The 25,717-nt window shown below is 52.2% G+C and overlaps 3 protein-coding genes across 3 annotated transcripts in view; all 3 read left to right on the top strand.

Annotated features, from left to right (window-relative positions):
- Nucleotides 1-1,041: 1,041 nt before the first annotated feature.
- On the top strand, nt 1,042-6,199 carry LOC146258638 (uncharacterized). The gene is made up of 15 exons (XM_084672634.1): nt 1,042-1,135; nt 1,225-1,442; nt 1,764-1,820; nt 1,896-1,988; nt 2,113-2,199; nt 2,300-2,410; nt 2,507-2,677; nt 2,899-2,989; nt 3,166-3,272; nt 3,713-3,913; nt 4,007-4,138; nt 4,248-4,326; nt 4,437-4,630; nt 4,750-4,770; nt 4,909-6,199. The coding sequence occupies exons 1-15, from the start codon at nt 1,042-1,044 to the stop codon at nt 5,920-5,922; spliced, it is 2,670 nt and encodes an 889-aa protein (XP_084528760.1). The 3' UTR covers nt 5,923-6,199.
- A 1,448-nt stretch (nt 6,200-7,647) lies between these two features.
- The window catches only part of kcp (kielin cysteine rich BMP regulator), a 23,781-nt gene continuing 5,711 nt past the window's right edge, over nt 7,648-25,717 (top strand). Inside the window, 33 exon segments of the mRNA XM_084673110.1 lie at nt 7,648-8,313; nt 8,698-9,050; nt 9,053-9,232; nt 9,603-9,675; nt 10,776-11,017; nt 11,120-11,288; nt 17,211-17,284; nt 17,645-17,738; nt 17,836-17,918; nt 18,043-18,136; nt 18,224-18,303; nt 18,429-18,514; nt 18,616-18,706; nt 19,130-19,229; nt 19,575-19,660; nt 19,751-19,844; nt 20,023-20,172; nt 20,551-20,657; nt 20,798-20,891; nt 21,006-21,179; nt 21,458-21,540; nt 21,668-21,761; nt 21,939-22,121; nt 22,260-22,430; nt 22,553-22,726; nt 23,089-23,171; nt 23,495-23,585; nt 23,692-23,774; nt 23,869-24,042; nt 24,355-24,534; nt 25,054-25,318; nt 25,490-25,572; nt 25,674-25,717. The exon segment at nt 25,674-25,717 is cut by the window's right edge and continues 50 nt beyond it. Coding sequence (XP_084529236.1) covers nt 8,205-8,313; nt 8,698-9,050; nt 9,053-9,232; nt 9,603-9,675; nt 10,776-11,017; nt 11,120-11,288; nt 17,211-17,284; nt 17,645-17,738; nt 17,836-17,918; nt 18,043-18,136; nt 18,224-18,303; nt 18,429-18,514; nt 18,616-18,706; nt 19,130-19,229; nt 19,575-19,660; nt 19,751-19,844; nt 20,023-20,172; nt 20,551-20,657; nt 20,798-20,891; nt 21,006-21,179; nt 21,458-21,540; nt 21,668-21,761; nt 21,939-22,121; nt 22,260-22,430; nt 22,553-22,726; nt 23,089-23,171; nt 23,495-23,585; nt 23,692-23,774; nt 23,869-24,042; nt 24,355-24,534; nt 25,054-25,318; nt 25,490-25,572; nt 25,674-25,717 — 4,241 coding nt within the window. The 5' untranslated portion in view covers nt 7,648-8,204.
- Nucleotides 12,986-15,779, top strand: LOC146258637 (uncharacterized). The gene is made up of 4 exons (XM_084673109.1): nt 12,986-13,355; nt 13,468-13,787; nt 13,890-15,082; nt 15,204-15,779. The coding sequence occupies exons 1-4, from the start codon at nt 13,001-13,003 to the stop codon at nt 15,394-15,396; spliced, it is 2,061 nt and encodes a 686-aa protein (XP_084529235.1). The 5' UTR covers nt 12,986-13,000; the 3' UTR covers nt 15,397-15,779.

Genomic DNA, 25,717 nt, shown 5'->3' with positions numbered 1-25,717 from the left:
GGTGTCAATCAGGCAGTGACCTGTGACTCTTATCTCTGACTTCCCATCAGGGTGCCAGTGTGTTAGCTACCGGAGCTGTGATTGGCCAGTTTTCAAGCTTGGGTCAGGTGAAGCCCACCTTCACGGTTTAGCCTCTGAGCTGACAGTAATCCTCGCAAAACACTCCCTCTGAGCTGCTGTCTGCTGTCTGTTCCCATTTTAACCTGTGTACAGTCGGAGGTATTTTCCCGGCAGTGCCGTACGCTCTAGAGTGTGTCTGTGTGTGTGACAGCGTGTGTGTATCGCTGCGAGGCAGTCGGACTGAACAGGGACGTTGCGGAGGAGGAGGAGGAGTAATTATGTTTTTTCCAAATGTTGAGCAGAGGGAGGATCGCAGAGAACTTTCTACGGATCTGACTCCCACAGGTCAGTCAGCCTAGGATGATGTGTGTGAGCGTGTGTGTACAAGAGATATAGGGTGGCACAGCTCCAGCCAAGAGGATTCCCCGTCCACCAAGACTTGTATTATCGATTGCACAAGGCATAATTACATAGCACACTGGACTACTAAGGACACTTCAGCATGTACAAAGAATGAACGGTCCTGATCCATCTTGTTTGTGGATGTCTGCGTTTAGAGAGAGAGTTTTGAGTGTCGGGGAATGTGTTTCGAGAATGGTGAGGGGAATACGGGAAGGAGAGAAAGAGTGGTCTGTCCCAACCTGAGACAGGGGAGAGTGGTCTGTCTCACTCAGACAGGAGACTGGAAACCCACTTACAGGGATTGGAGGGAATTAAAGGAGAAAGCACACAGAGCGTAAGCATGTCAGTGCGTGTTTGGGTTGGGTACTGAGACTCTTGACCTTGTGATCATTCGAATTCTATTACAGTTCCCTTACTTTTTGCATGGCTTTAGCTTGACAGACTTTCCACCACTCCCTATGTCTTCCAGAAGCTGACTAGAGCAGGCAAGGGGTTGTGGTAGAAGAAGTGACACCTGAGGCTTGGTCAAGAGTCAAGACCAGGGGCTGGAACTGAGCCTGAGGCCTGCTCAGCCCAGGGATGCCCCGGGCTAGGCTGCAGCTATGGAGGCTGCCTCTGTTGAGGCTGCTGGCCTCCTCTCTGGTGCTATATGTCTGCCTACACAGAACCTCAGGTAAACACATTAGAATCTTTTCCCCACATATGACTTCAGAGTTGACCATCAAAAATATTGGGAACATTGGTGTGTGTGTGCCTGAACAGGCATGTCCGGTTGGGGAGGATGTTTTGAAGGCCAGGATGTGTTTGCGACGGTCAGAGAGAACAGTCACATGGGACAGCTCGTCGCTGAGCTAGTTGTAGACACAGAGCCAGCCAATGGGATTCACTGGAGCCTCACCGGGCAGGACGCTGATTGGTTCTTCCTGGAGGGCATAAACCTCCGACTCAACACATCATCAGAGAAGGTCCTGGATAGAGAGGTAAGCACAGTTGGATCGTGTTTCTCCAGAATTTGGACCGGTGCTCTTTATTACAGTTCAACAGTAAGGGCTATGGAAGATCTGTCTGTAGTCAGTCATATTTGTAACCACAGTTGTCTGGTCTTCCTGTGTGTCCTAGCCTGGACTCAATATGATGCATTAGAACAGGGTGTGTCAATGACGCAGCAAATAGCTGGACCACATATAAACACAGGAAGTGACTGGACTAAACCTGTCCCCCTCGTCCTATTCCAGGTGCTTTACCTCACTAGATCTAATTTGGCGTAAAAGAGATAAAGAGATTACGGTGTTGATTTTCAGGCACAGGGGCCAATCCTTATGGCGGCGCTGACTTGCTATGAAGATCACAATGTTCAGGTACATCCGTGTCTGTGTTTGCTGGTCCCCTTTGCTGTGGAATAGTGTGTTAAAACGGGCGTATTTGTGTTGCAGAATAAATATAGGATCATGGTGGAGATTCTAAATGAGAATGATAATTCGCCTGTGTTTGTAAACACCACTGTCCAGCCACTCATTATCAGTGAGGTAGGAACACACAGCGCCTACCTTCCACACATACACACAGACACACACGCTGATAAAAAGCATACAGAGTTCTCTCCATGAACTGCTGGTTTTACTGATGATCTGCCTCTTCCTGGATGTCTAGCTGACCGCTGTGAACGCATTGGTGTTCTCTGTCCTGGCTGTTGATGCCGATGGAGACACCATCATATACTCCATTGACCAATCATCGGTACGACATTAACACATGCTTACAAGAAACCCATGATCAGAAACAGTATGTAGCTATCCCCACTGCACCACCATAAACATGTGTGTGTGTGTGTGTTCAGTCGGACGCTGATTACTTCAAGGTGGACCTCCCTAACAGTGGGACTGTGATGCTTGTGAAACCTCTGGACTATGAGACCAAGACCCAGCTGAACGTAACCATCCACGCCACGGTACCCTCCCCACACCTGTTGAACTCTCCTGCTGTTTCACGCCGTTGCTGCCGTAGGCCCTGTGGGCTTCATTGTATATGGTCTGCTGTGCTGCAGGAGATGAACACGCCGGAGCAGTTCATGACCAGCATCACCCTCACCATCGACGTCACCGACGGAGACGACCAGTACCCACAATTCCTGCCCTGCACGCTACTCTTCCAGGACCAATCGAGTCGCATCTGCGCCAACCCTGTGTACTCTGTCAACGTAACAGAAGGAGAACAGGTGCTCCATGTTTTTTTTTTTTTTTTACAAACGGCCTCATTTATTTCACATGATGTCGTCGTTTAGCAGACCAGCTTTGGTCCAAAGCGTCAAATAAGTCTCTTCATTTGCAGTCAAATTCTCTACCCCTGAAATAAATCCACCCCATATATACCTCTCGCCTGGTGTGTTTTGGGCCTGTTGGGATGGTGTCATGTTTGAGTGTGGCGTCTGTGCTGTAGGATATTGTCCTGGACTTCTCTCCTGGACCTATCCACGCTGTAGACGGTGACAGAAGTCTCAGCTCTCCACTTAACTACACCATCCTGTCAGGTACTTAACAGTATGCTACTCTATACCACACACTCACACACACACACCATAGCTACAAAACACACTAGAAATACATTTAGTGGGATGCCACACAGCATCACGTGATGAAACTGTGTTGCCCTGTGTGTGTGTGTGTGTGTGTGTGTGTATGTGTGCGCGTGCATGTGCATGGCCAGGGGCCGATAATGGACGTTTTCTAATGGATGAAGTGACAGGGGAAGTCAGACTAACTCGGGGAGTGGAAGACAGACTCCTCACACCAACACTGCGTCTACGAATCATGGTGATTTATGGTGACACACACACATGCAGGTCAAGTTCAGATTACATGCAAGCTCACAGTAAACTTTCCCCTCCCTCCCTCCCTCCCTCCCTCCCTCCCTCCCTCCCTCCCTCCCTCCCTCCCTCCCTCCCTCCCTCCCTCCCTCCCTCCCTCCCTCCCTCCCTCCCTCCCTCCCTCCCTCCCTCCCTCCGTCCCGCCCGCCCGCCCGCCCTCCCTCCCTCCCTCCCTCTCCCTCTCCCTTTCCCTTTCCCTTTCCCTCTCCCTCCCTCTCTCCCTCTCTCCCTCTCTCTCTCTCTCTCTCTCCTCTCTCTCTCTCTCTCCCTCCCTCTCTCTCTCTCTCTCTCTCTCTCTCTCTCTCTCTCCCTCCCTCTCTCTCTCTCTCTCTCTCTCTCTCTCCCTCTCTCTCTCTCTCTCTCTCTCTCTCCCTCCCTCCCTCTCAGGCATACCAGAGGGATGACCCTCGGAAGTACTCGGTTGCCACAGTGCTGATCCGTGTCCTGGCAGTGAACCGGTTCCCTCCGCAGTTTGACCGGGCTGCATACCGGGGCTTTGTGATGGAGGGCAACAGCCCCGTCTCCCTGGTCAACACCTACGGCAACACGGTGCTGATGCTGCATGTGCAGGACCAGGACTTCACAGACGTACGTGCACGCACGCACACACACAAACACACGCACAAACAGTACACACTCACACAGCGTCTGACGCATGCCATTCACTCCTTCAATCGCCAGGGAATCAATCACAGGATCCAATTCTTCCTGAATCCCACATCTGAGCACACGCAGTTCTATCAAGTCACACAGGACGGTCTTTTGATCGCTCGGACCAACGAGCTGATGCCGTCGCAGAAACACAGGCTAGAGGTGAGCTGTGATTGGGTGGATCCCGGTGTCTGTTACGTGAGAGGGCGTGTCATGGTGGTGAGGTGGTTCGACTGGGCAGAGCTCACCATGTTGTGATGATGTGGTCCAGGTAGTGGCTTTGGATCAGGAGTCTGGTGAAACGGCCCAGGCATCTATACTGGTGCAGGTGTTGTATGATGGACAAGAAGGTAACACACACTTACACCTCCACATGCAAACACCAACATGCTTCAATGAGCATACAAATGTTGTCGACTTGATGTAGTTTGTGTGTGTGTGTGTGTGTGTGTGTGTGCAGTACCTCAGGGCCCGCTGGGGGAGGTGGGGCGCATGAACGCCTGTCGTTTGGGCAAAGCTGTAGGCCTGTGTTGCGTGCTCATGAGCATGCTGATGTGCATCCTGTGGGCCATGATGCACCTACTCCGGAGACACTGGGGGAAGAGCGAGCACCCAGACCGGGGCTGTGTGGCCCAGGCAAAACACCCCAACGTGGTGAGACGGCCATCGTTAAACCCCTCACGCCCTAGACATAAAGAAACGAACACACCTACACACACATAATTGACTCTTTGTGACCCGTGTTGTCTTCTGTCTTCTCCACTGCCCCCTAGAGTTTACGGTGGTTCCAGCTGGTGAGTTGTCTGTTTCTTCACATCCTTCTCGTCGTCCTCTTCTTCCTCCTCCTCCTCTATCTCATCTTCAGGCTGGTCGTGACCCTTGCTGGTTCGTGTTCCGTCACCGTTTCTCTCTAACTGTCCTGTCCTCCTCAGGTGAGCCAACGCAATCCCGCGCCTGTCCGCGATGAGGTCATCTACCACAATGAGGCTCTCACCAACTGCCCCTCCACCTTCGGCCTCCAGGGCAAACAGGATATCTACCTCAGGAATGGCCCCAACGGAGGCCTCGATCCCCCCAGCAAGTCTAACCTGCCTCTCCCCAGCCTCAGCCCCACCTTGACTAACATCAGCCCTGCACTGCTCGATACCAGGTGTGCAGCACCCTGCTGCACCCCTCCATCTTCCAGCATCTCTTCCAGCCCTGCTCCCCCCAGCACCAGTCCTGCTCCATCTTCTGCCCCCTCCAGCCCTCCTCTTCAGTCTCCTGCTCCCCCACAGTCCACCAGTCCTCCTTCACCTATGTCTTCACCCATCTCTATCCACAGAGCCACACCCTTCCATCCATACCTCCCCACTCTTTCAACAGTTATTTTACTCACTTCACCCCAGCCACCGAAAGACTCGGTCGCACCCAAGGTCAACTCAAGGGTGCCCAGTGGTACACCCACGCAACAGGACCCCGCCGCTCAACTCCCACCTCTGCCTCTCTCTCGACCCCCACCGGTGCTTACACCCCCCGTCCTCGAGGACACAGGCACACCCCCACCCACCCCCGAATCCACCCACACACCAGAGTCCCCCGCGTTGTCCATCGACACACCCACCCACGCAGCACCTCCCCCCGTCCAATGGCGTGTCACCTCCCCCTCTCCCCCCGAAACACCGTCCGAGGTCAACAGCCCCCCACCTTGCTCCGGGAAGACCCACACGCCCAGGGAGGCGGGAGCGGGCACGGGGAGCCCGACGGGGAAGCAGCCGGCTCGCTCGCACTCTGGAGGGACCCCTGGCAGCGACAGAGAGGACGAGGAGGACATTCAGGGGGATGAAGATGCAGAGCAGAACTGTCTGAGGAACGAGGATTACGAAAAGGAGGATGATGAGCTGGCGAGAGCCCTCGAACGCCTACAGCCCGTCTTCCTCACCTTCCGACCTGGCGCAAAGAAGTAAGTATTCGCCGACCAATCAGAGACACTGACTGAGGTGATTGGATTACGCATTGTATCTGGGGGGAGACGTCAAATATCGATATTCACTATCATCACATAACAAAAATCCTACACATTTTATATACGATTTAATATAATAAGGAAGTGTTTTTTGTGGCACACAGTCAGGTGATTGTATTTTTGTCAGTGGTTATTTATTAAGTACAATGCAATTGTATCAATTATAATTGGTTGTTGTTAATGGAGGTTTCTGTATACCTACTGTCTATGTCTCTATAAACTGCCTTCCATTTCTTAAGTAATCCATAATATGTGACTAGTTTACCCACTGACTTGTCAGTATTCAAACTGTGATATAAATAAATGGTATCCCATGAAATGAATACTGATTTACCTTTTTTATTGCATTCTGCTCTGAAGTTATTGAGTCATGTGATTGTAATGTTTGGAACAATGCTCATGTTATTAACAGATCAGCCTGTAACAGAAAAACTCAACCCCACACAATGAGTCAATTCTTCTTCATTTGAAAATGTGTTTGGATTGTCATTTGGAAAGACACTTTTTTCAGTCCTCTCTTTCCACCCTCTATTATTACCTAATTAACATCAATGGTAGCTCCCTTAGTAAACAGTCCCTCCATGATTTAACGATGTTCTATGTGTGGTGTGACATGAACACAAGTCCCCCTAAATAAACAACCACATTCCCCTGTCTGCTGGTCCTGCTGTGTGGTGACTGTTCAGAGGGACATTGAGGCCCTATACTAGAGTAGCTACTGTTGCCTTTATAAGAAACATGGTATCAGCGTGGCTGATATTGGTCTGTTGGACAGTTAGCGTTAGGGTGTGGGTCAGAGAGGATATCTATCAAGTACTGTCTTTACAGCGCATATGTGATATGTGCATCATAATCCTATCTCAATTCATGTGATATGTGCATCATAATCCTATCTCAATGTATGTGATATGTGCATCATAATCCCATCTCAATTGATCTGTGTCTCATTACCTAACCCCACAAGACCCCCCACTCCACACACACACACACACACCAGTGTCTGATTGAAGTATTGTCTGTGCTGTGCCTGTGGAAACAAGAGCTCACAGCAGTTCAAACAAGTAGATCTGCCAGGTAGATTGAGGTGGTTCCTGTTTTCTGGTAGATAAAACACCTGTGGGCCAATATCACAAGTCTGCATCTGGACACCCTCCAGACTCCAGGATATGTGACTGTGATTGTGTTCATTGGGGGTGCAGATTCTTGGAAGAACATCTCATCCTATGGGTCCATTCTCCTCTAAACCATTGTTCAGGAATGGATGAGGGGGGGAGGCAGGGACACTTAAAGACCTAGGCCTACAATGCAGTTTGTAATGGGGGGCACTTTTTATGTATGTATGAAACATGACAACATGAAACACCAATTCATTACTAGCCCTGCTCTCTCTCTCTCTCTCTCTCTCTCTCTCTCTCTCTCTCTCTCTCTCTCTCTCTCTCTCTCTCTCTCTCTCTCTCTCTCTCTCTCTCTCTCTCTCTCTCTCTCTCTCTCTCTCTCTCTCTCTCTCTCTCTCTCTCTCTCTCTCTCTCTCACACACACACACACATTCTAGGGGCTGGCTCCCCTCCAGTCCAGAACTCCAAACCAGGTTTTAGCTGATTACCAAAAGAGGGTCTTCAGGAATCAACAAGTCCACAGGAGGAAAGTTTTTTTCAACCCAAAATGAGAGAAAACAACGAAAGAAAGGAGAGGAGTTGTCTGGGGAGTGGCAAGGGGCGTTAGTGGGTGGCTAACACCGAACAGACCACCCGAGACCCGAGTGATGTTAATGCGAGCCAAGCTGGAGCAAAGACAGATCAGAACACCAACTGCAGTTTTGCAGTTTACGGTCCAGAAATCGCGCTGTTCATCCCTTTAAGAATGATGAAGATGCAAATCATCGACTGTCTCTAACGCACTATCCAGGACCTGCTTCTCCTTTGCGCTGTCTTTGTGTGGAAGTGAGAGTGAGCATGCCCCCGGGGAATGAGTGGCGCTCCCTCCGTGACCCTGCGTGCGTCCAGATGTTTAGCCTTTTACTGACGGCCTCTGACAGAATATTCGGCGGCAACCGAGTGGAGGGCAGCTGTAACCGTGTTCCACACCGAGGATAGACTTTCTGTCGAAGGAGACGATGTCAAGTTGATCAAAGCAAACGCTTTGTCACACTTTAGGTAATCAAGGTAATATAGATTTGGATTACTTTTATGTCCGAGTTGTCAGCATTCTAATTGCTGCCCGGGAATGGATTATCTGTGGTTGAAGACCGTCCTATGCCTGGAGATAAGTGTGTGTGTTCTGTGGAGTGTTTCAGCGTCCCTACAGACCCATTCCAGCCGGAACCACGAGAATGGTAGGCTAAGCGACATTGGCTGAAATTTTACAAAATAATTCATTTATTGCTGAATATCCAATTCATTTGAGCAATACATTGTTTTGACAGCAGTACAAATAATTAGAGTACTCAAATGTTCTGTTCTGGCCCAGTGAGGCAGTCATGTGTGAAGGAAGGGAGAATCCTCCTGCCTTTGTTTCTCACACTCACACACTCTCATTCTGACCCAGAAACAAGGTTCTCATCAGACATGGTCAGGACAAATTCATTTTGTGTACGTGTGTATGCGTGATCAATTTCATAGACTTACAGATATGTTCGTTCAGGCTGTCCTTATTTTTCGGTTCATTCAATATTTTTTACACAGCTTAATTCTGACAGGCTCTTTCATCTGTCCCTCAGTGATGGACCTCCTGGCTGCTCTTAACATGTCCCATCCTATCAAGGGAGTATCTAAGACCGAGGGAATGGAACCTGGAACTGTCGCTTTTAAATTCCGCATGCGTGCTCCCCACCTGACTCTCCCTCACCAATACTCCCGATCCCTGGCTTCCACACTACAAAGCAGCCTGGGGGTGTACCTAGTGGGGCGTCAGACGGAAAACTCCTCTGCCACCCTGCTCTCCTTCTCCTCCTCCTCTTCCTCCCTCCTCTTACAGCTCTCGTCATCCACCCGCTCGAACTTCCTGCGTCTGGACTGCCATGGCTGCCCGGGGCTCACCAGCGTGTTGTTCCCAGGAGGGAGCCCCTTCCTTGGGGGGGGGGCTGGGTGCGGGTGGCCCTGGTGCTGGAGCCCGAGCGCCTGGCTCTGTTTGTAGACTGTAGAGAAGCGGTGGTTTTGTGGAGGAGAGGAGGAGAGAGGATCAAGCTGGATCTACCCTCAGATCTGGTCGTCACACTAGCCAGCACACAGGGGGACAGCCACAGCAGGTTTACTGTGAGTGCTGTCACACACACACACACACACATACACAAACTCACACACTCACATGCACACACAAGCAGTTTATTTTCCACCTTTCTCCCCCCACCCCCTACTCACACAACCAAGTTGAAGTGGTTAAACTCATTCCTAAGTTTAAAAACTGCCTGTCCTTGCTTTTCATAGCTCTGCTCAAAAGAAAGGTGGTCGTATGTTTTAGTCTTAGAATACAAGATAGGGAAACTTTAGCGACAACTTATGCAGTAATAACACATATCTCTTAAACTTCTTCTCTCCGCCCTATCTCCCTCCATCTCTCCACCCCTTCATCTCTCCACCTGTCTCTCCCCACCCTCACCATTTACCCCTTCCTCTATCTCTCCAGGGATATTTGCAGACGGCTGAGATCTCCACCAGGCCCTATCAGAAGCGTCCATGGAACTGTGACAATGTAACAGGTACAACAATCTGTCCGATTAAATAGAGCAATCTGTCCGATTAAATAGGGGCTGGAGCTGTGCGCTGGGACCGAGCAACATCAATCTGCATCCTGGAAGTAATGGTACACTTCCATAGTCATTCTTGGCCCAAGTTAAAAATGTAAATACGGAAAGACAGCCCGAGCCACAATATTGTCATAGTAGCTCCCCTGTGCCGGTAGATGCATTGTGTAGATGGAAGTTAGGGCATGTATGTTATCCTTCTTGCAGTATATAAAAGTAACTTGGCCTTCAGCTAGACACTTATAAAGGTCTCTTGGGCAGTTATGGTTCATGGGTTTGTGTATGTGTAGGAAGAGTACAAAAACATGCTGATAGGGTTTCCATCTGGGTTTGTGTCAAGGCCTAGCCCTTTAGATGAGAGAAGCACTTGCCCCCTCTTCAAGTCTCCCCCACGTTTATAAACTGACCCCCACTCGCATTTCCTCTCTTGAAACGTACCCTCTTCCCTGACCTTCTGACTTTTTGAACGTACACATCTCAGCAGTATTACGTTCTCAAGATGATTTGATCCTAAGTTAGCTGTTTGACCAAGATAGCTGGCTGCTAATGCAGTGTGGTGTGCTAATGCAGACTCTGGACATGTCTGGTGATGAACGAGAAGTCCAAGCAGTAAATGCAAATAATTAAAGGGGCTTAGAAAACAGATGGGTCACATACTATGATCTTGCTCAACTCTGACCTCAGAGCGAGACCACGCGGAATTAAGAGACACCAACGTGTATATTTAGTTGTGTGTGTTTGTTACACCCCAAGCATTGGGGTTCAGTGTAAGTGATATATTTGCTCCCTATGGGAATCCCCTTGTATTATTTGTTTATTTATTTGATCTAAAGCCTACTTTAGCCTTTTCCTCCCAGGATGTTCGCATGGATGTGAATGTTTTTATTAGATGCTGTGATTGCTGGTCTGGAGTTGAAAGACCCCCTAGTTCTCCAAATTCCCCTTTTCCTGTCTCTCTCTCTCTCTCTCTCTCTCTCTCTCTCTCTCTCTCTCTCTCTCTCTCTCTCTCTCTCTCTCTCTCTCTCTCTCTCTGCCTCTGTGCACCCCTCCCTCAGACAGTTGGAGTGAGAGGGGGCGAGGCCCCCAACAGGATGTTGCCGAGGGCCAATCCCAGCTCCATCCCCTGGAGGCCAAGGAGCCCCAGGGTGACCAGCCCCAGAGAGGTGTGGTGCTGGGGCCTCCTGCACCCCCTCAAGTGGGGCTGCCAAGCCCCCAGGCCCTGGGCGAGGAGAGGCTGAAGGGGCTGGAGGAGAGGCTGGAGGGGCTGACCCGAATGCTGGATATGGTCAAGGCCCAGGTAGAAGAACGGCGAACTCATCGGATCTCATTTCACAGCGTAAATGCTTCACACACTGGTTTGCATGCCTAGCAGGTATTCTAACGTCCTCTTTGTGTGCAGAATGTTGACCTGCAGGCGCGTGTGCAGTACCTGGAGGGCTGTGAGTGTGCGAGACGGCGGTGTGTGTGGGAGGGGCGTGAGGTGGAGGAGGGGCAGCGTTGGGAGAGCCACCTGAACACTGTGTGTACCTGCTCATCAGGACAGGTCGTCTGTGAGGCTACCACCCAGGGTGAGTACAGCTACGGTCACAACCCACCAACACACACACACACTCACACTCGTTCCCTGATTCACCCGACACCAAATGCAGCCATCCCTTACATGCAGCCAACTTGTTTTCCAACCATCTCTTCTGAGCCTTGCTGCCTGATTGTTATTGAAGTGGAGGCCGGTTGTCATGGTGACCCAACAGCCCCTCCCCTAGACGCTTGTGCGTCCTCCCCCTGCCGCAACGGTGGGACTTGTCTGACCAATGAAACCACAGGGTTCCGCTGTTCCTGCCCCGGGCACACCACAGGACCTGTCTGTGATAGGCTGCTGAGACAGGTAGCTTGCTAACTAGAACGGACCAGTCTTGACTAAACTAGACTAAACTAAACTAGAACATTCTACAGTCTAGACTAACACGTTAGTGTGTCACGACACGTTTTACCTAGACTAGACTGTTAACCTAAACCACTACATTTTCCCCAATAGGCTGTGAAGGGTGTTAATCAAATAGTTGCAGTCTGTCTTTGCAGAATTGTATGTGTAGTATCTTTCTTTGTCTGGTCGAGTCGTGTCCGTTTATGCAGGAACTTCCGAAAACTGTGCCTAACAACTAGTCTGGTCATGACTAAACAGTTTGATTTATTTGGCAGGTCACAAGTGCCTTTGACAGGCTTGAGGTGAGTGCAGAAAAAGAGAGGTTTGGATCTGTTGTCTGTAGAGTTGCTGTAGTAGTGGTGTGTGTCTTAGCTGCTAGCTGAGTTGGTTATGTACAGTATAATACAGATGGTCCGTCCTAGGGCAGTGCTCTTAGACGTGTTTGTAGTGCTATAGAACATAGTGCTGCGCAGTGTGGCTTGTATTGTATTGCATATTAACCTGATGGTCTTGGAAGCCAGTATCATTGTTTTGCCTTCGTGAACAGTCAGTTCGGGAGTGTTGTGTCTGTGTGAACAGTCAGTTCGGGAGTGTTGTGTCTGTGTGAACAGTCAGTTCGGGTGTGTTGTGTCTGTGTGAACAGTCAGTTTGGGTGTGTTGTGTCTGTGTGAACAGTCAGTTCGGGTGTGTTGTGTCTGTGTGAACAGTCAGTTTGGGTGTGTTGTGTCTGTGTGAACAGTCAGTTTTGGTGTGTTGTGTCTGTGTGAACAGTCAGTTCTGGTGTGTTGTGTCTGTGTGAACAGTCAGTTCGGGTGTGTTGTGTCTGATTGCAATCAGCCAGTTCTGGTGTAGCATTGTAGGAAGATGACGAGGGGTAAGAGGGCATGTGTGTGTCCAATACCCCCCCACCCCCCTTCCCCACTCCCTCGCTGTGTCTAGGCTTGTTGGCAGCCCAGACCGCAGGGCAGCTGTGAGGGTCACAGGTCACCGCGGCAACGCTGGTCCTTCAACCCCACCTCTGGCCTTTGTGAGGACTTCTTATATTGCACAGGAAACACCACCAACAACTTCCTGTCTCTCAGTGCCTGCCAAGAGCAGTGCCTGATGGGAGCCTGCTGCTTCCGCCAGCCCAAACCTGGCAACCCCATCAGCCACAATCAACAGGACTATAATCGCCATGGATACAACATGTCCAACCTAGATGGTACTTTCAAGGCGTATGGCTCCGAATCCCATGGTCAAGAAGAAGACAGTTTCCATGGCAACACAGACCTGAACTTGACTTGGCTGGACCCTCAGAGAAAGAGAGACAGGAAGAGAAAGAAGGGTAGAAGAAGAGAGAGGTGCCTTGCCGGCATGGATTGTATAGAGACAGATGACGGCTTCTCCTACACTTGCGAGCACCTACCTCTGTTCAAGTGTCAGGCTCGGCTACGAGCCCTCCAGGGAGAGAGGGAGCCTGTGAGTTTCTCCCCTGGCAAGGAGTGCTCCGAGGCGGGCTGCGACGAGGGCTGTGGCTGCCTCTGTCACGGCCGAGCTCGTAGGTATGGAGAAACCTTCAGGCAAGGCTGCGAGGAGTGCGTGTGCACCCAGGGCGGGAAGGTGGAGTGCACCTGCACGCAGGCGACGCAGAGGAAAGAGATTCGAGACCTGACGCTGAGAGACAGGAAGCGCTATCAGAGGGCCGTCAGGATGCTTCACGCCAGGCCAGGTATCCTTGTCACCTGACCTGCCTTTCAGATCTGCACACATTGTACTTTTGTGTGTGTGTGTGTTTACCAGTTGTATTTATGTACTGTGTGTGTGTGTGTACGTGTGTGTAGGTGTGTGGGAGGGCTATGCCCAGATGAGAGCCGACTTTGCCCCCCAGGCTGGAAACCACGCCTACTTCCTCCCCTGGCACCGCTACTTCCTCCGTCTGGTGGAGCGTGAGCTCCAGTCCTTGTCGTCATGCCAACTGGCTGTTCCCTACTTTGAGTGGACGGTCGACTCAGGCTCCCTGCTGTCTTCTGCTGCGTGGCAGGCTGGTCTCTTTGGAGGGGACGGGGCCCCTGGCTCCGACTGCGTCCCCCACCACCCCTTCCAAGGCTGGGCCTCGCGCTCCCGCTGGTCCCCCTGTCTCCGACGGAGCTTCAACACCTCGGTCTCCCGCTTCTATTCTAACCTCATATCCTGTAGAGCAAGTAGGCTGTGGTGACAGTTGCCGTGCGTGACATTGCTCGTTGCTCTGTGTTGGTCCTGTCAGGTGTGGCTGCCCGACGCAGTAACCCTCCAGAAGCTGGTGAATCAGGGAGACTTCCAGCTCTTCTCCCAGACCCTGCAGACCTTCTCTGGCCTCTTCAGACTCTGGCTGGGGGGCCACATGGCCTCCCCCCTGGCTGCCTACGACCCCCTCTACCTCTCACACGCTGCCTTCCTGGACAAGCTGTGGACACAGTGGCAGGAGAGGCATGGGCACAGGGACGGGCATGTTTCGGAGAGGGGGAAGGCTCATTTGCGTGGCGAGTACTCTGCCCGCCGGGGAAATGTCCGTATGAAACCATTTGGCGTTTCCCCTGACGACGTGATGTCATCAGAGGAACAGCTGTGCGTGGTGTATGTACCCATAACCCTCGGCGCTCCCTGTAATGTGACCTCCTCACAGAGACAACCCCAGCAAGGCCACAACACAGACGCCAGGCCGCGCAACGATAGCAAACCGCCGTCTAATTTCAACCATGTCGGTTTGGACCGTCACAGGTTCGACCACGGTGGCTATGACGTCAGTGGTTTTGACAGCAGTGGCTGGGACCGCCAAGGTTATGACAAGGATGGTTTTGACCACGACCATATTGACAGAGAAGGATATGACGTCTCTGGGTACAACCGCTACGGGTTCAACCGCTCCAACCTCACATGGTTTGGGATGAGGTGGGACGGCTCGTTTATGACCAAGAGGGACGGAGAGGGTGGAGAGAGAGAAAAGGAGGAGGAGAAAGAGGGCGATAAAGAGGAGAGAAGAGAAGAACAGAGAGCCAAGGTCATGTCAGAGCTCTTTGCGGACGGCGGCTACAGCACTTACGGTTTTGATCCTTTTGGTTTGGACCGTGGCGGTTTCGATGCGTTTGGGTTTCGACCAGACGGTTACGACAAAGACCACTGCAACTGGTTCTTTAATGGACCACACTATCTACGCTTCTACTTCCATACCATGCAACAGCTGAGCTCAACCAATCCCCACGCTCTAAACCACATCACACGTACCTGCCCCCCTATCACCTCCCTTCCCGGGCACTGGCTCAGTCAGGATTGGATGACTCTAGACCCTAAGCAAGGCTATGCTCTCATTGGTCAGCCACAGAGGGAGTGGGTAGAACCGAAACCTCCTAAAGGCCATCCATCCATGGTGACATCGCCAAAGTCAGTGGATGTCTGGCTGCCTATCACTCCTGACCGCAGGTAACCATTTAGGTTAGCTAGAGTGGAAATCCTCTTAGTTTCCAATACGTCGTAAGCAAGACAACTTTGACGGTTTGTGCGTTGTGACATCATTTCCTGTTTGTTGGACCGCTGTGTCTAGGTTTTGTTTTGAGCTGCACTGGTTTTCCGGCTGTCCTCTTGGCTCCGCCCCGGTGACCTGTCCTGACCTTTGCCGAGAGGCCCGTTGCCATGGTTACCGCGAGGCGGAATGCCGTGTGCGTAGCTGCGGTTCCTGCTTCATAGAGTGGTTGGATCCAATCAGCGGCAGCCATGTCATATGTCAGGACTGGTGACCATTGGCCGCATTTGTGCTGTCACTCAAGAAGTGTGAACAGTGTGGACGAAAAGACAACAGAAGTTCGAAACCTCCCTAAGCTACCAACGTCAAACCAGGTTGATATTTCACGGACACTCTGAATATATCAAATGGTGAATGAATCAGTGAGGCTGAAGGAAAGGATGGATTGCTTGGTTTCCATGGTGACTTTAGGGGTCTACTGGTCAAGGTCGAGGTCTTCCTCTGGTTCATCTCTGCCTCAGGGACAAAGAGAAGTTGCCATACAGGGGTGGAAACAGATTCCACATGACTGCTGTATTTAGGCTTTGATCATGTACACAGCCTTGGCTTGCACAGTGAAGTGCTTTAGACTCATGGAATAAAGAAATGCAGAATCAAGGTTTCCACTACAAAATGGATCCGTTTTATGTGGGCAGAGTTTTGTAGGTAACTCTAAAGGGAGTGACAATCCAATCCAAAGATTGACACATAGTTGTTGCCTAATGCATTCTGTGTAATTAAACTCACGTAATGGATTGATTCACACGCACGCACACACCCAAACACACATATGGCATCCAGAAATACACTCCGACACACACACACACACACACACATACAGATACACAACTATTGTGTAGGAAAGTAAACAAACACATCTGTCTTTTTTTCTCCTTTCAGTCTGGAATGTTCTATTATGTGCTGTCTAGCCTCTCTGTCTCCTCTCTCTCTCTCTCTCTCTCTCTCTCTCTCTCTCTCTCTCTCGCTCTCTCTCTCTCCCACTGTCCCTGCCTCTCATCCCTCTCTCGCGTAATTGTTTCTGCATGTGTTTGTTACACGACACCGATGGCACCCTGCCGACACACTCACACACCCACCCACGCACAAACGCACACCACGCACACACACACACACACACACACACACACACATACACACACAGACTTTGATGTGTTGCATGCTCGGTTGACTAGAGGAAATGCCTGTTAGATGCTGGCACAGTGGGCAGCCCCGCTAGCCTCCCTGTGATGATTCACTGACACACACACACACACACACACACATCCCCCAGTCTGTGTCTTCATTAAATAGATTGCTCACTGAACTGTCTGATGTTTAGCTTGTCTGGTCTAGTCTTTACAGGAGGAAGAGTTCACGATGAGACCAAAGAAACATAATGAGCCCATACAGTGAGACCTCAAATACTCTCTACCATACAGAGACCGCGTCTTTCTCTCTGTGTCTCTCCAAATCTCTCTCTCTCTCGATCATGTTTTAATGGAGTTACAGGGTCAGCCTCTCTTGTGGAGAACTGTAGACCTCTCGGTTTATGGTCACAGTCCATGAAAGAAAATTGTGTGTGTGTGTGAATGTGTGTGTGTGTGTGTGAGAGAGAGGGTGTTACACGAGGAGCATGTTGTTCTGTCATTACTGGCAGGAGAGCTCAGCCAGATGTTCCCCTAGTAACCTAGAGAGAGACCAAGAGAGAGAGAGACAGAGAGACACAGAGAGAGAGAAATGGAAAGAGAGGAATCAGGAGTCAACAGCTGGGAACATTCAAAGGCACCCCCAGGATACTTTAGTTGTTGGATGTGTTAACACACATTGTAACAGTACCAGCTGTGAGAACATACATACTGTACATGCTGCATTATAACAAAGCTGGATTGGTTAAACTTACAAGTGCTTTTCGCTGGTGTAGCTGGCTTAGGCAATGAAGGTGAAACCTCACACAGGGTAAGGGAGGAAGTGACAACTGACCAGAACACTGAGATATATACATACATATACATACTGTAGACACCTCCGTAATGTACTGTCTTTCTCAAGGTTGTCATTTGGACGGCCAGCCCCACAATACCTCCTTCAACACCATCGACGGCTGTCAGACCTGCGACTGCCACGTGAGGTTACGTGCATGCACACGATCCTCGCACTCAAACGCTCACTGTCTCAAGTGCCACCCTCAAGTTGTTCTGTTTCCCCTTTCTATCTTTCTATCCCTCGCTCTCCCTCACTCTCCCTCTCTTTGTTCTCTCTCTCTCTCTTTCTCTCTCTCCCTTTCTCTCTCTCTCTCTCTCTCTCTCTCTCTCTCTCTCTCTCTCTCTCTCTCTCTCTCTCTCTCTCTCTCTCTCTCTCTCTCTCTCTCTCTCTCTCTCTCTCTCTCTCTCTCTCTCTCTCTCTCTCTCTCTCTCTCTCTCTCTCTCTCTCTCTCTCTCTATCACTCTCCCTTTCTTTCTCTCTTTCTCTTTTCCTCCCAAAAGGGTGGCCATAAGCGGTGCTCCACCCCTCCCTGCCCCTCACTGGACTGCGGGGAGCAGGAGACGCCCCCTGGAGAGTGCTGCCCTCGCTGCAGGGGTTAGTACCCATGTGCACCGCCCACCCACACACCCGCCTGAGGCTGTGGGACCATGTTGCTGGGACTGACCGGCCATGCATGTTGTGTCCTATGTAGGATGTGTCCACACCGGCATCAGATACGACCACGGGGCCAGGTGGAGACCGGTGGAGAGCCCGTGCAGCGTCTGTGACTGCGAGGTGAGTCTCTCCTGTGTGGGTCTCCCTCTGTCCCCCGGCACCTCGAAGGTTGACTGGGGTCTCGCTGGGTTCGTCTCCTCCTGTCTGACCCTTGACCTCTGTCTCCCTGCTCTTCCTGGGGCAGGAGGGTCGTGTTCGCTGTGAAAAGGAGCAGTGTCGCCCCACCTGTAAGAACCCCGCCCCCCCGCCCCCTGACTCCTGTTGTCCTGTCTGCCATGGTAAGTGTGTGTCAGTGTGTGTGTGTGTGCGTGGGCGTGTTTGTGTAAGTGTGTATATGCCAAGTGTTGTGTTTGTGTGTGTTTCAGGCTGTGGGCTGAATGGCCATGACTTCCCCAATGGAGCAGTGATCCCAACAGGAGACCGCTGTCAGGAGTGTGTGTGTGTGGTATGCCATTCTTTATACTGGACGTTTGTTGTGTGTGTGTACATGTGTGTGTTTTCCTGCAGGTATATACATAGAAGGACATGTGTGTCTCAAACTGTAACTTGTGTTTTCTCTGGCCATCCCAGAATGGAGATGTGATGTGTTCCCCGCTCCACTGCCCCACCCCTGCTTGTCAAAACCCTGTGCATCGCCCCGGAGACTGTTGCCCACGGTAACCGACCGGTTACGGTCGCAAGCAGTGACACCCTGAGCAGCACAGCTTTGGCTGTTGGTGAGGGTTGCCTCCAGTCTGACTCCAGTCTCTCTCCGCAGGTGCGAGCCGTGTGACTTTGACTCTCAGGTGTTCCTGGATGGACAAACCTTCCCCTCCAGGACAGATCCATGCCTACGCTGCCAGTGTTTAGTAAGCAACGTGTGTGTGTGTGTCTGCATGTGTGTGTGTCTGCGTGTGTGTGTGTGTGTGTGTCTGCATGTGTGTGTGTCTGCGTGTGTGTGTCTGTGTCTGCATGTGTGTGTGTTTGTGTGCATGTGTGTGTGTGTGTCTGCGTGTGTGTGTCTGTATGTGTGTGTGTGTCTGCAAGTGTGTGTTCGTGTGTGTGTCTGTGTCTGCATGTGTGCATGTGTCTGCGCGTGTGTGTGTGTGTCTGCGTGTGTGTGCGTGCATGTGTGTCTGCATGCGTGTGTGTGTCTGCATGTGTGTGTGTGTGTGTCTGCATGTGTGTGCGTGTATGTGTGTGTGCATGCATGTGTGTGTACATGTCTGTGAGATAGTTTTACGGCCAAAAAGTCCAAGCTGGCAGGTTCTAATGTTCCTTACGCCTGGCAGGCCGGCCAGGTGTCGTGTGAGAGGGAGGACGCCTCGTGTCCCCCTCTGTCCTGTAGCCACCCAGCCAAGACCAGCGGACAATGCTGCCCCACCTGTGACAGTCAGTGCGTTTATGTGTCTCATACTACACGACAGCTGTATTCCAACATCCACGTGTGACTTGTCAAACTGGGGGCACAGGCGCCAATGTCAGCCTTTCATTCTTTCTCTCTCCTTTCTCGTGTCATCCAAGTCTGTGACGATGTCGAGTTGAATTCAAATTGAAAAACGTGTATATGCGTAGCCCTTTTTTACAAGCAGTGTCACAAAGGGCCTTGCATACACCCATACAACTGCACCCAAGCCCAGCCTAACCCCATAAGGAAAAACTCCCAGGACGATGTCCTAAACGATCTCAGCTCATTTCCCAGTGTTACTTATTGAGGACCGATGGTTGTGTTTGCAGGGTGTGAATATGAGAGGAGGGTGTTTGATAACGGGCAGGTGTTTAACCCAGCGGGCAGCGGACCTTGTCTTCAGTGCAGGTGCAAGGTGAGTGCGGAACGCGCAACGCCCAAACGCACACACGCCCACGGACGCACTGTGATCTGCATGCACATCTGAGGCGCGCGTGTTCCTCAGGATGGATACGTGAGGTGTCACGAGGAGAGGTGTCCGCCAGTGCTGTGCTCCAACCCTGTCAGAGACCCTCAACGCTGCTGCCCCATCTGCAAAGGTTCTCACACACACACACACACACACACATGGGCACACCAGCACGAACGCACGCAAGCTCACACGCTCATACACGGACGCGCACGCACACATGAACTGGCACACACACAGGACATACGTACGAGAATGACGTCTTTTCGAGTTCTGGCGTCACAGTCGAGGCCCCTCTGTCCTGGCAGTGTGTGTGTCGGAGGGTGTGGAGTATGAAGAGGACTCCCACTGGCAGCCGGACGGACCCTGCTCCACCTGCTCCTGTCAGGACGGAGAGACAGTGTGCACACACACGCAGTGTCCCCCGGTCACCTGCCTGCACCCCACCAGGAGCAAAGGTACGTGTGTGTGCGTCTATTTGGACGAGTCAGGTGGCTGAGCGGTTAGGTAATCGGGCTAGTAATCTGAATGTTGCCAGTTTGATTCCAAATGACGTTGTGTCCTTGGGCAAGGCACTTCACCCTACTTGCCTCGGGGGGGAATGTCCCTGTACTTACTGTAAGTCGCTCTGGATAAGAGCCTCTGCTAAATGACTAAATGTCAATGTAAATGTATTTGTGTGGGTGTGTGCGTGGGAGAGCGAGGGTGTCTGTGCGTGAGAGAGAGACTTGAGCGTGTATGTGTGTGTGAGAAGGAGAGACCGTGAGCGTGCGCGAGAGTGAGAGACGGAGCGAGGGCGTGCGCGTGTGACTCCTTCCCCCTCTCTCCTTCGCTAGGCTCCTGTTGCGCCGTGTGCGAGAGCTGCTCGTTCAACCAGCGTATCTATAGAAACGGACAGACTTTCTCCACCCCCGACAGACCCTGTGAGACCTGCAGCTGTGTGGTGAGAACAGATCTCAAACCACCTCCTCGTCCGATCAGAGGAAGTGAGGGAGCTGCTGCTCTACTGATCGCCGCCATCCAGTTTTCAGATCTGCAGAAAGTGATTAAAGGGTCTCCATGTGCTCTCTGCTGCCCCTGCAGGATGGTACAGTGAAGTGTGAGAGATCACCTTGCCCACCGATGAACTGTTCGAACCCAAACACTCCTCGCGGAGAGTGTTGCCCTAAATGCCCGGGTAACCGGCCCTGCAAACCCAACTACACACACACTCACACAGAAACAGAATGATACTCTGTCTAAACGTATTGGTATACGTGTGATATATGTGTGATATATATGTGTTTTCCAGACTGTTCCTTTGAGAATCGCGTGTTTGTGGATGGTGAGGCGTTCCCCAACCCTGTGAGTGCGTGTGAGGACTGCGTGTGTGAGGAAGGGCGGGTCCAATGCCACCCCTCCCGATGCCCCCGCCCTCACTGTAACGCCCCCCTCCCTGGCACCTGCTGTCGGAACAACTGCAACGGTATGCTCTCTCACACACACACGCACACACACACATGCACGTACACACACCCGCTTACACATGTACATACATGCATACACACATGAACACACTCGCACTTGTTCCCACACACACCCGCTTGCACGCGTACATACATACACACACACGCACCAACGCACTCATTTACGCACGTTCTGAAGTCCAGTCATCCAGTCATCCAACCTTTTCCTGTAGGCATGTCACAATAGTGTGGTATGTCAGCCATGCTGTGTGTTCCTGTGATTGGTGCTCCTCTACAGGTTGTCGTTATGCGGGAAAGGAGTACCCCAATGGACAGGAGTTCCCACACCCTTCAGACAAGTGCAGGACATGCCACTGCATCGTGAGTCGACTCGCCGTGTTGGTTTACGGCCTTGCTCTACACATTTCCCCGGTTTGTTTCCAGTTTTAGTTGGTCAGTTTCTCACCGTGTGTGTGTGTGTGTGTGTGTCTGTTTGTGTGTGTTGTAGAATGGTAACGTCCAGTGTTTGATGAAGAGGTGCCCCCCGCTGCAGTGCTCCAACCCTTACATGCAGCCTGAAGAGTGCTGCCCCCAGTGTCCAGGTAGGAAAGTGCAGGCAGGGAGAGAGCCGTGAACAAGGGTAGGAAGCTACCAAGGACTATTAGGATCCACCCCCAGCCTGGCAGGTCAGAGAAGTGTGTCAGTACCTGGATTGGAGTTCACCCCACCTATTCTTTACTCCCCCCCACCCACCCACCCCACACACACACTCCTCCCAGCTCCCCCTGCAGATTGTGTTTACGAGGGTGGACCGTACAGACACACACAGCGCTTCTATGACCTCGCCGACACCTGTCAATCATGCCTGTGCACCAACGGGACTGTCCACTGCCAACGCAAGCCCTGCCCCCTGGCCACCTGCTCTCACCCAATCACGCAGGAGTGCTGTCGGACGTGCGATGGTAAAACGCACAACGCCCCCACAACGGAGTCGAGAGACGACGTCACATATTCACTGAGCAAATACTTTCCGAGCAGACGATTGTATGATGTTCCACACTTGCCATGCCTGTGTGTGTGTGTGTGTGTGCGTGTGCCAGGCTGCCTGTACGAGGGCCAGGAACACGCCAACGGGGCGTCCTGGAGGGACGCGTCCGACCCCTGCGGAGTGTGCGTGTGTCGCGAGGGCTCCGTCCGCTGCGAGAAGAAGCCCTGTCCGCAAGTCTCCTGTGCCTTCCCCGTGCAGGGCGAGTGCTGCATGGAATGTCATGGTGAGGCCACCCCCCCCACCCCACCCCCCACCCCCTCACCTCTTCCCCCCTAACGCCCAGCTCCACCGGCCTGACTCACCCCTAACCCTCTTCCTGGGCGTCTGGCCCTGGGTGCCTCACAGGCTGTCTGTTCCATGGTCAACTGCTTCCCGACAGTTTTGAGTTTGTCTCCGAGGAGGACCCTTGCTCTGTTTGCTCCTGTGACCGAGGGGACGTCCACTGCACTGAGCTGTACTGCTACAGCAAATGCACGCATCCCTACAGGCCCCCCGGAAGCTGCTGTGGGGAGTGTAATCGTACGTACGCGCACACTCACTCACTCGCACACACACACACGTGCAGTCAGAGACACGCCCGCATACACAAACACTCACTCGCACACACACACACACGTGCAGTCATAGACACACTCGCATGCATGCACACCAAAACTCAGGAACACATACACTCTATACACGTACACATGCAGTCATACACACACTCTCATACGTACACACGTTCACAATCACACTCACTCACGTACGCTGGACACACACACAAACACATGTGCACACTCTTACACACGAAGACACTCGCACAAGCTTCAGTTCCACTTTAATAATACTCGTCATAAGTGTCTCGCATTCTCAATATCTGTGGAAATATTGTCACTTGACAGGCTGTTTCCATAACAACGTGATCCTCACAAGTGGTCAGTCCATCTCTGACCCCAGTAACCCCTGCTCAGAGTGCACCTGCCAGGTAACACACACATATACACCTACATTCAGACATACACACACATACACACACAAACACACACACCACACAAATGATAGATCACCAGCATCGACAAGCAATCCCAAAACTGTTTTCCATCATCCTCCAAAAATCCTGTACCCTATAATACAGACTATAAAATATTGTCTTCTACTTTCTAAAATACATCCTTAGTGTATCCTACAGTAGATCCTACATCCACATCTAACATCATCCTGTAATCATGTCCACAGGCTTCTAAGGCTAGGCTCCTATCTTGTGTGCAGTTGATGTGAGTCATGTCCAGCGTTTGTGTTTCATTGCAGAGCGGTTCGCTGAGGTGCGGGCCGAAGCCCTGCCCCCCAGCCCACTGCCCTCACCCAATCAGCAGCCCCTGTGCCTGCCCTGTCTGTGAAGGTACCCCCCTCTCTCCCCTGAACCGCATGCCCTGCATGGGTCTCTCTGCCTGTTTCTTCTAACCTGCTGTGTGTGTGTCTATGTGTCCATGTGTTTATGTGTGTAGGTTGTCTGTTTGAGGGAGGGACCTACGCTGATGGACAGCAGTTTCCTGCAACCAGAGCACCGTGTGAAGACTGCACATGCACAGTGAGTGTGTTCGGGGACGACGCTCGGGGCTGAGGGTCAGCATCATAACCTAACACACACCTTTTATGTGTGTGTGTGTGTGTGCGCGTCTCAGAGGGGGCAGGTGGTGTGTGTGAAGAGGAGGTGCCCTGCCGTGTCGTGCCCCCACCCTGCCGTGGACGGCTGTGAGTGCGGGGTGTGTGACGGCTGTCGCTTCCACGGACGGGACTGCACCAACGGGGAGCGCTTCTCGGACCCTGCGGACCAGTGTCAGCGCTGCACCTGCCTGGTACGCCACACACACATACGGACACACACACATACACACACACATACACACATACACACACACACATACACACGGGCACACACCCAAAGGTGGTTGGATCTCACATGGGAAATACATGTGAGATCCAACGGGCTAATACATATATTATATGACTTACAGTAATACTGTAGTGGTAGTAGCCTCGCTGATAAGATCAGTTCAATCAGAACCCCTTCGTCGTTAGAGTAAGACGGTCAGATAGGTTAGCTATCTAAACCATCAGCTATTGTCAGGACACGTCTTGATGTCCATGGTGTGTGTGTGTGTGTGTAGAACGGGGGCGTGGTGTGTGTGTCCGTACCGTGCCCGGCCTTGGCGTGTGCTTCCTCCGTCACCCCCCCGGGGGAATGCTGTCCTGTGTGCAGTGGGGTGTGTCTGTACCAGGGGGACGAGCACCAGTCTGGGACCTCGTTCACCCCCACCTATGACCCCTGCTCCACCTGCAGCTGTCTGGTGAGTGGACCCACGACCCCCCACCTCCCCTCCCACTGCCGAGTCCCTGAGCGCCAACCCTGGATGTTCACCCTCTCCTCTTTTCACATATGTGATTGACCGGGTTTCCCAGATTCGTTAAGAAGCTCTTAACGCTAAGAGCTTCTTAGGAACGTTCGAAGAGCGTTCTAGCGCTCTCTTAGAAAGTTCCTACGAAGATTTTAGCGTTAAGAGCTTCTTAACGAATCGGGGAAACCCGGCCATTGTCTTTTTCGCTCTGTATTGTCTCTGTCTCTCTCTTGCTCAATTGCCCTCCCTCTCCCTCCCTCCCTCTCTCTCTCTCTCTCTCTCTCTCTCTCTCTCTCTCTCTCTCTCTCCCTCACTCTCTCCCTCTCCCTCACTCTCTCTCCCTCTCTCTCCCTCTCCCTCCCTCTCCCTCCCCCCTCTCTCTGTCTCCCTCTCCCTCACTCTCTCTCCCTCTCTCTCCCTCTCCCTCCCCCCCCCTCTCTCTCTATCCCTCTCTCTCTCCCCCTCCCCCAGAACGAGGTGGTGAGCTGTCAGAGGAAGCCCTGTCCGTCACAGTGTTCCCACCCAGTCCCGGCGGGGGGCTGCTGTCCCGTGTGTGACTCCTGTCTGTACGAGGGCCTGGTCCAGCCCCACAGGGGGACCTTCTCCCCCACGCGCAACCCCTGCCAGCGCTGCACCTGCATCAGGGGCACCGTCGCCTGCGTGCCCCTCCTCTGCCCCCCCGCCCCCTGCGCACAGCCCCGCACTCCCCCGGGAGCGTGCTGCCCCCAGTGCACAGGTGCCGCTCAGCGTGTTCTTTCCGTGTTTCGTGTTCTCCGTGTGGGTTTGTCTGTCTGTGTGTGTGTGTGTGGGTGGGTGGGCGGGTGGGAGGGGCTGATTGTATTTACGAGAAGCGCGTCAGAGATTCTCTCTCGCTGTGTGTCTGAGGACGTGTGTGTTTGTCCGTCAGTGTGTTTGCTGGATGGCCAGGAGTACCGCGATGGACAGCAGTGGACGCGGACCTCCAACCCGTGTTCCACATGCTCCTGCAAGGTTAACGTCCACTTTTAAATACACTTGGGGGAGGGAGGGGGGTGTTTAGAACGCTATTGTATTGAGGTCATCGTTTGTGTGTGTGTGTGTGATTGCTTCAGGCGGGGGAGGTGAAGTGCGTGTCTCCAGAGTGTCCTACGCTGCT

Source organism: Hypomesus nipponensis, chromosome 14 (assembly GCF_054491055.1).
Source record: "Hypomesus nipponensis isolate SF chromosome 14, ASM5449105v1, whole genome shotgun sequence".
NCBI classification, from domain to species: domain Eukaryota; kingdom Metazoa; phylum Chordata; class Actinopteri; order Osmeriformes; family Osmeridae; genus Hypomesus; species Hypomesus nipponensis.
Note: the sequence above shows the minus strand (reverse complement) of the source record. Positions and strands in the feature narration are given on the sequence as shown.

Coding starts and splice junctions, on each gene's coding strand:
- LOC146258638 (XM_084672634.1), top strand. CDS start 1,042: ATGCCCCGGGCTAGGCTGCAGCTATGGAGGCTGCCTCTGTTGAGGCTG. Junction 2,411..2,506: donor ACGTAACCATCCACGCCACG/GTACCCTCCCCA, acceptor GCTGTGCTGCAG/GAGATGAACACGCCGGAGCA. Junction 4,139..4,247: donor CGCAGAAACACAGGCTAGAG/GTGAGCTGTGAT, acceptor GATGTGGTCCAG/GTAGTGGCTTTGGATCAGGA.
- LOC146258637 (XM_084673109.1), top strand. CDS start 13,001: ATGGATTGTATAGAGACAGATGACGGCTTCTCCTACACTTGCGAGCAC. Junction 13,356..13,467: donor GATGCTTCACGCCAGGCCAG/GTATCCTTGTCA, acceptor ACGTGTGTGTAG/GTGTGTGGGAGGGCTATGCC. Junction 13,788..13,889: donor GACGGAGCTTCAACACCTCG/GTCTCCCGCTTC, acceptor TGGTCCTGTCAG/GTGTGGCTGCCCGACGCAGT.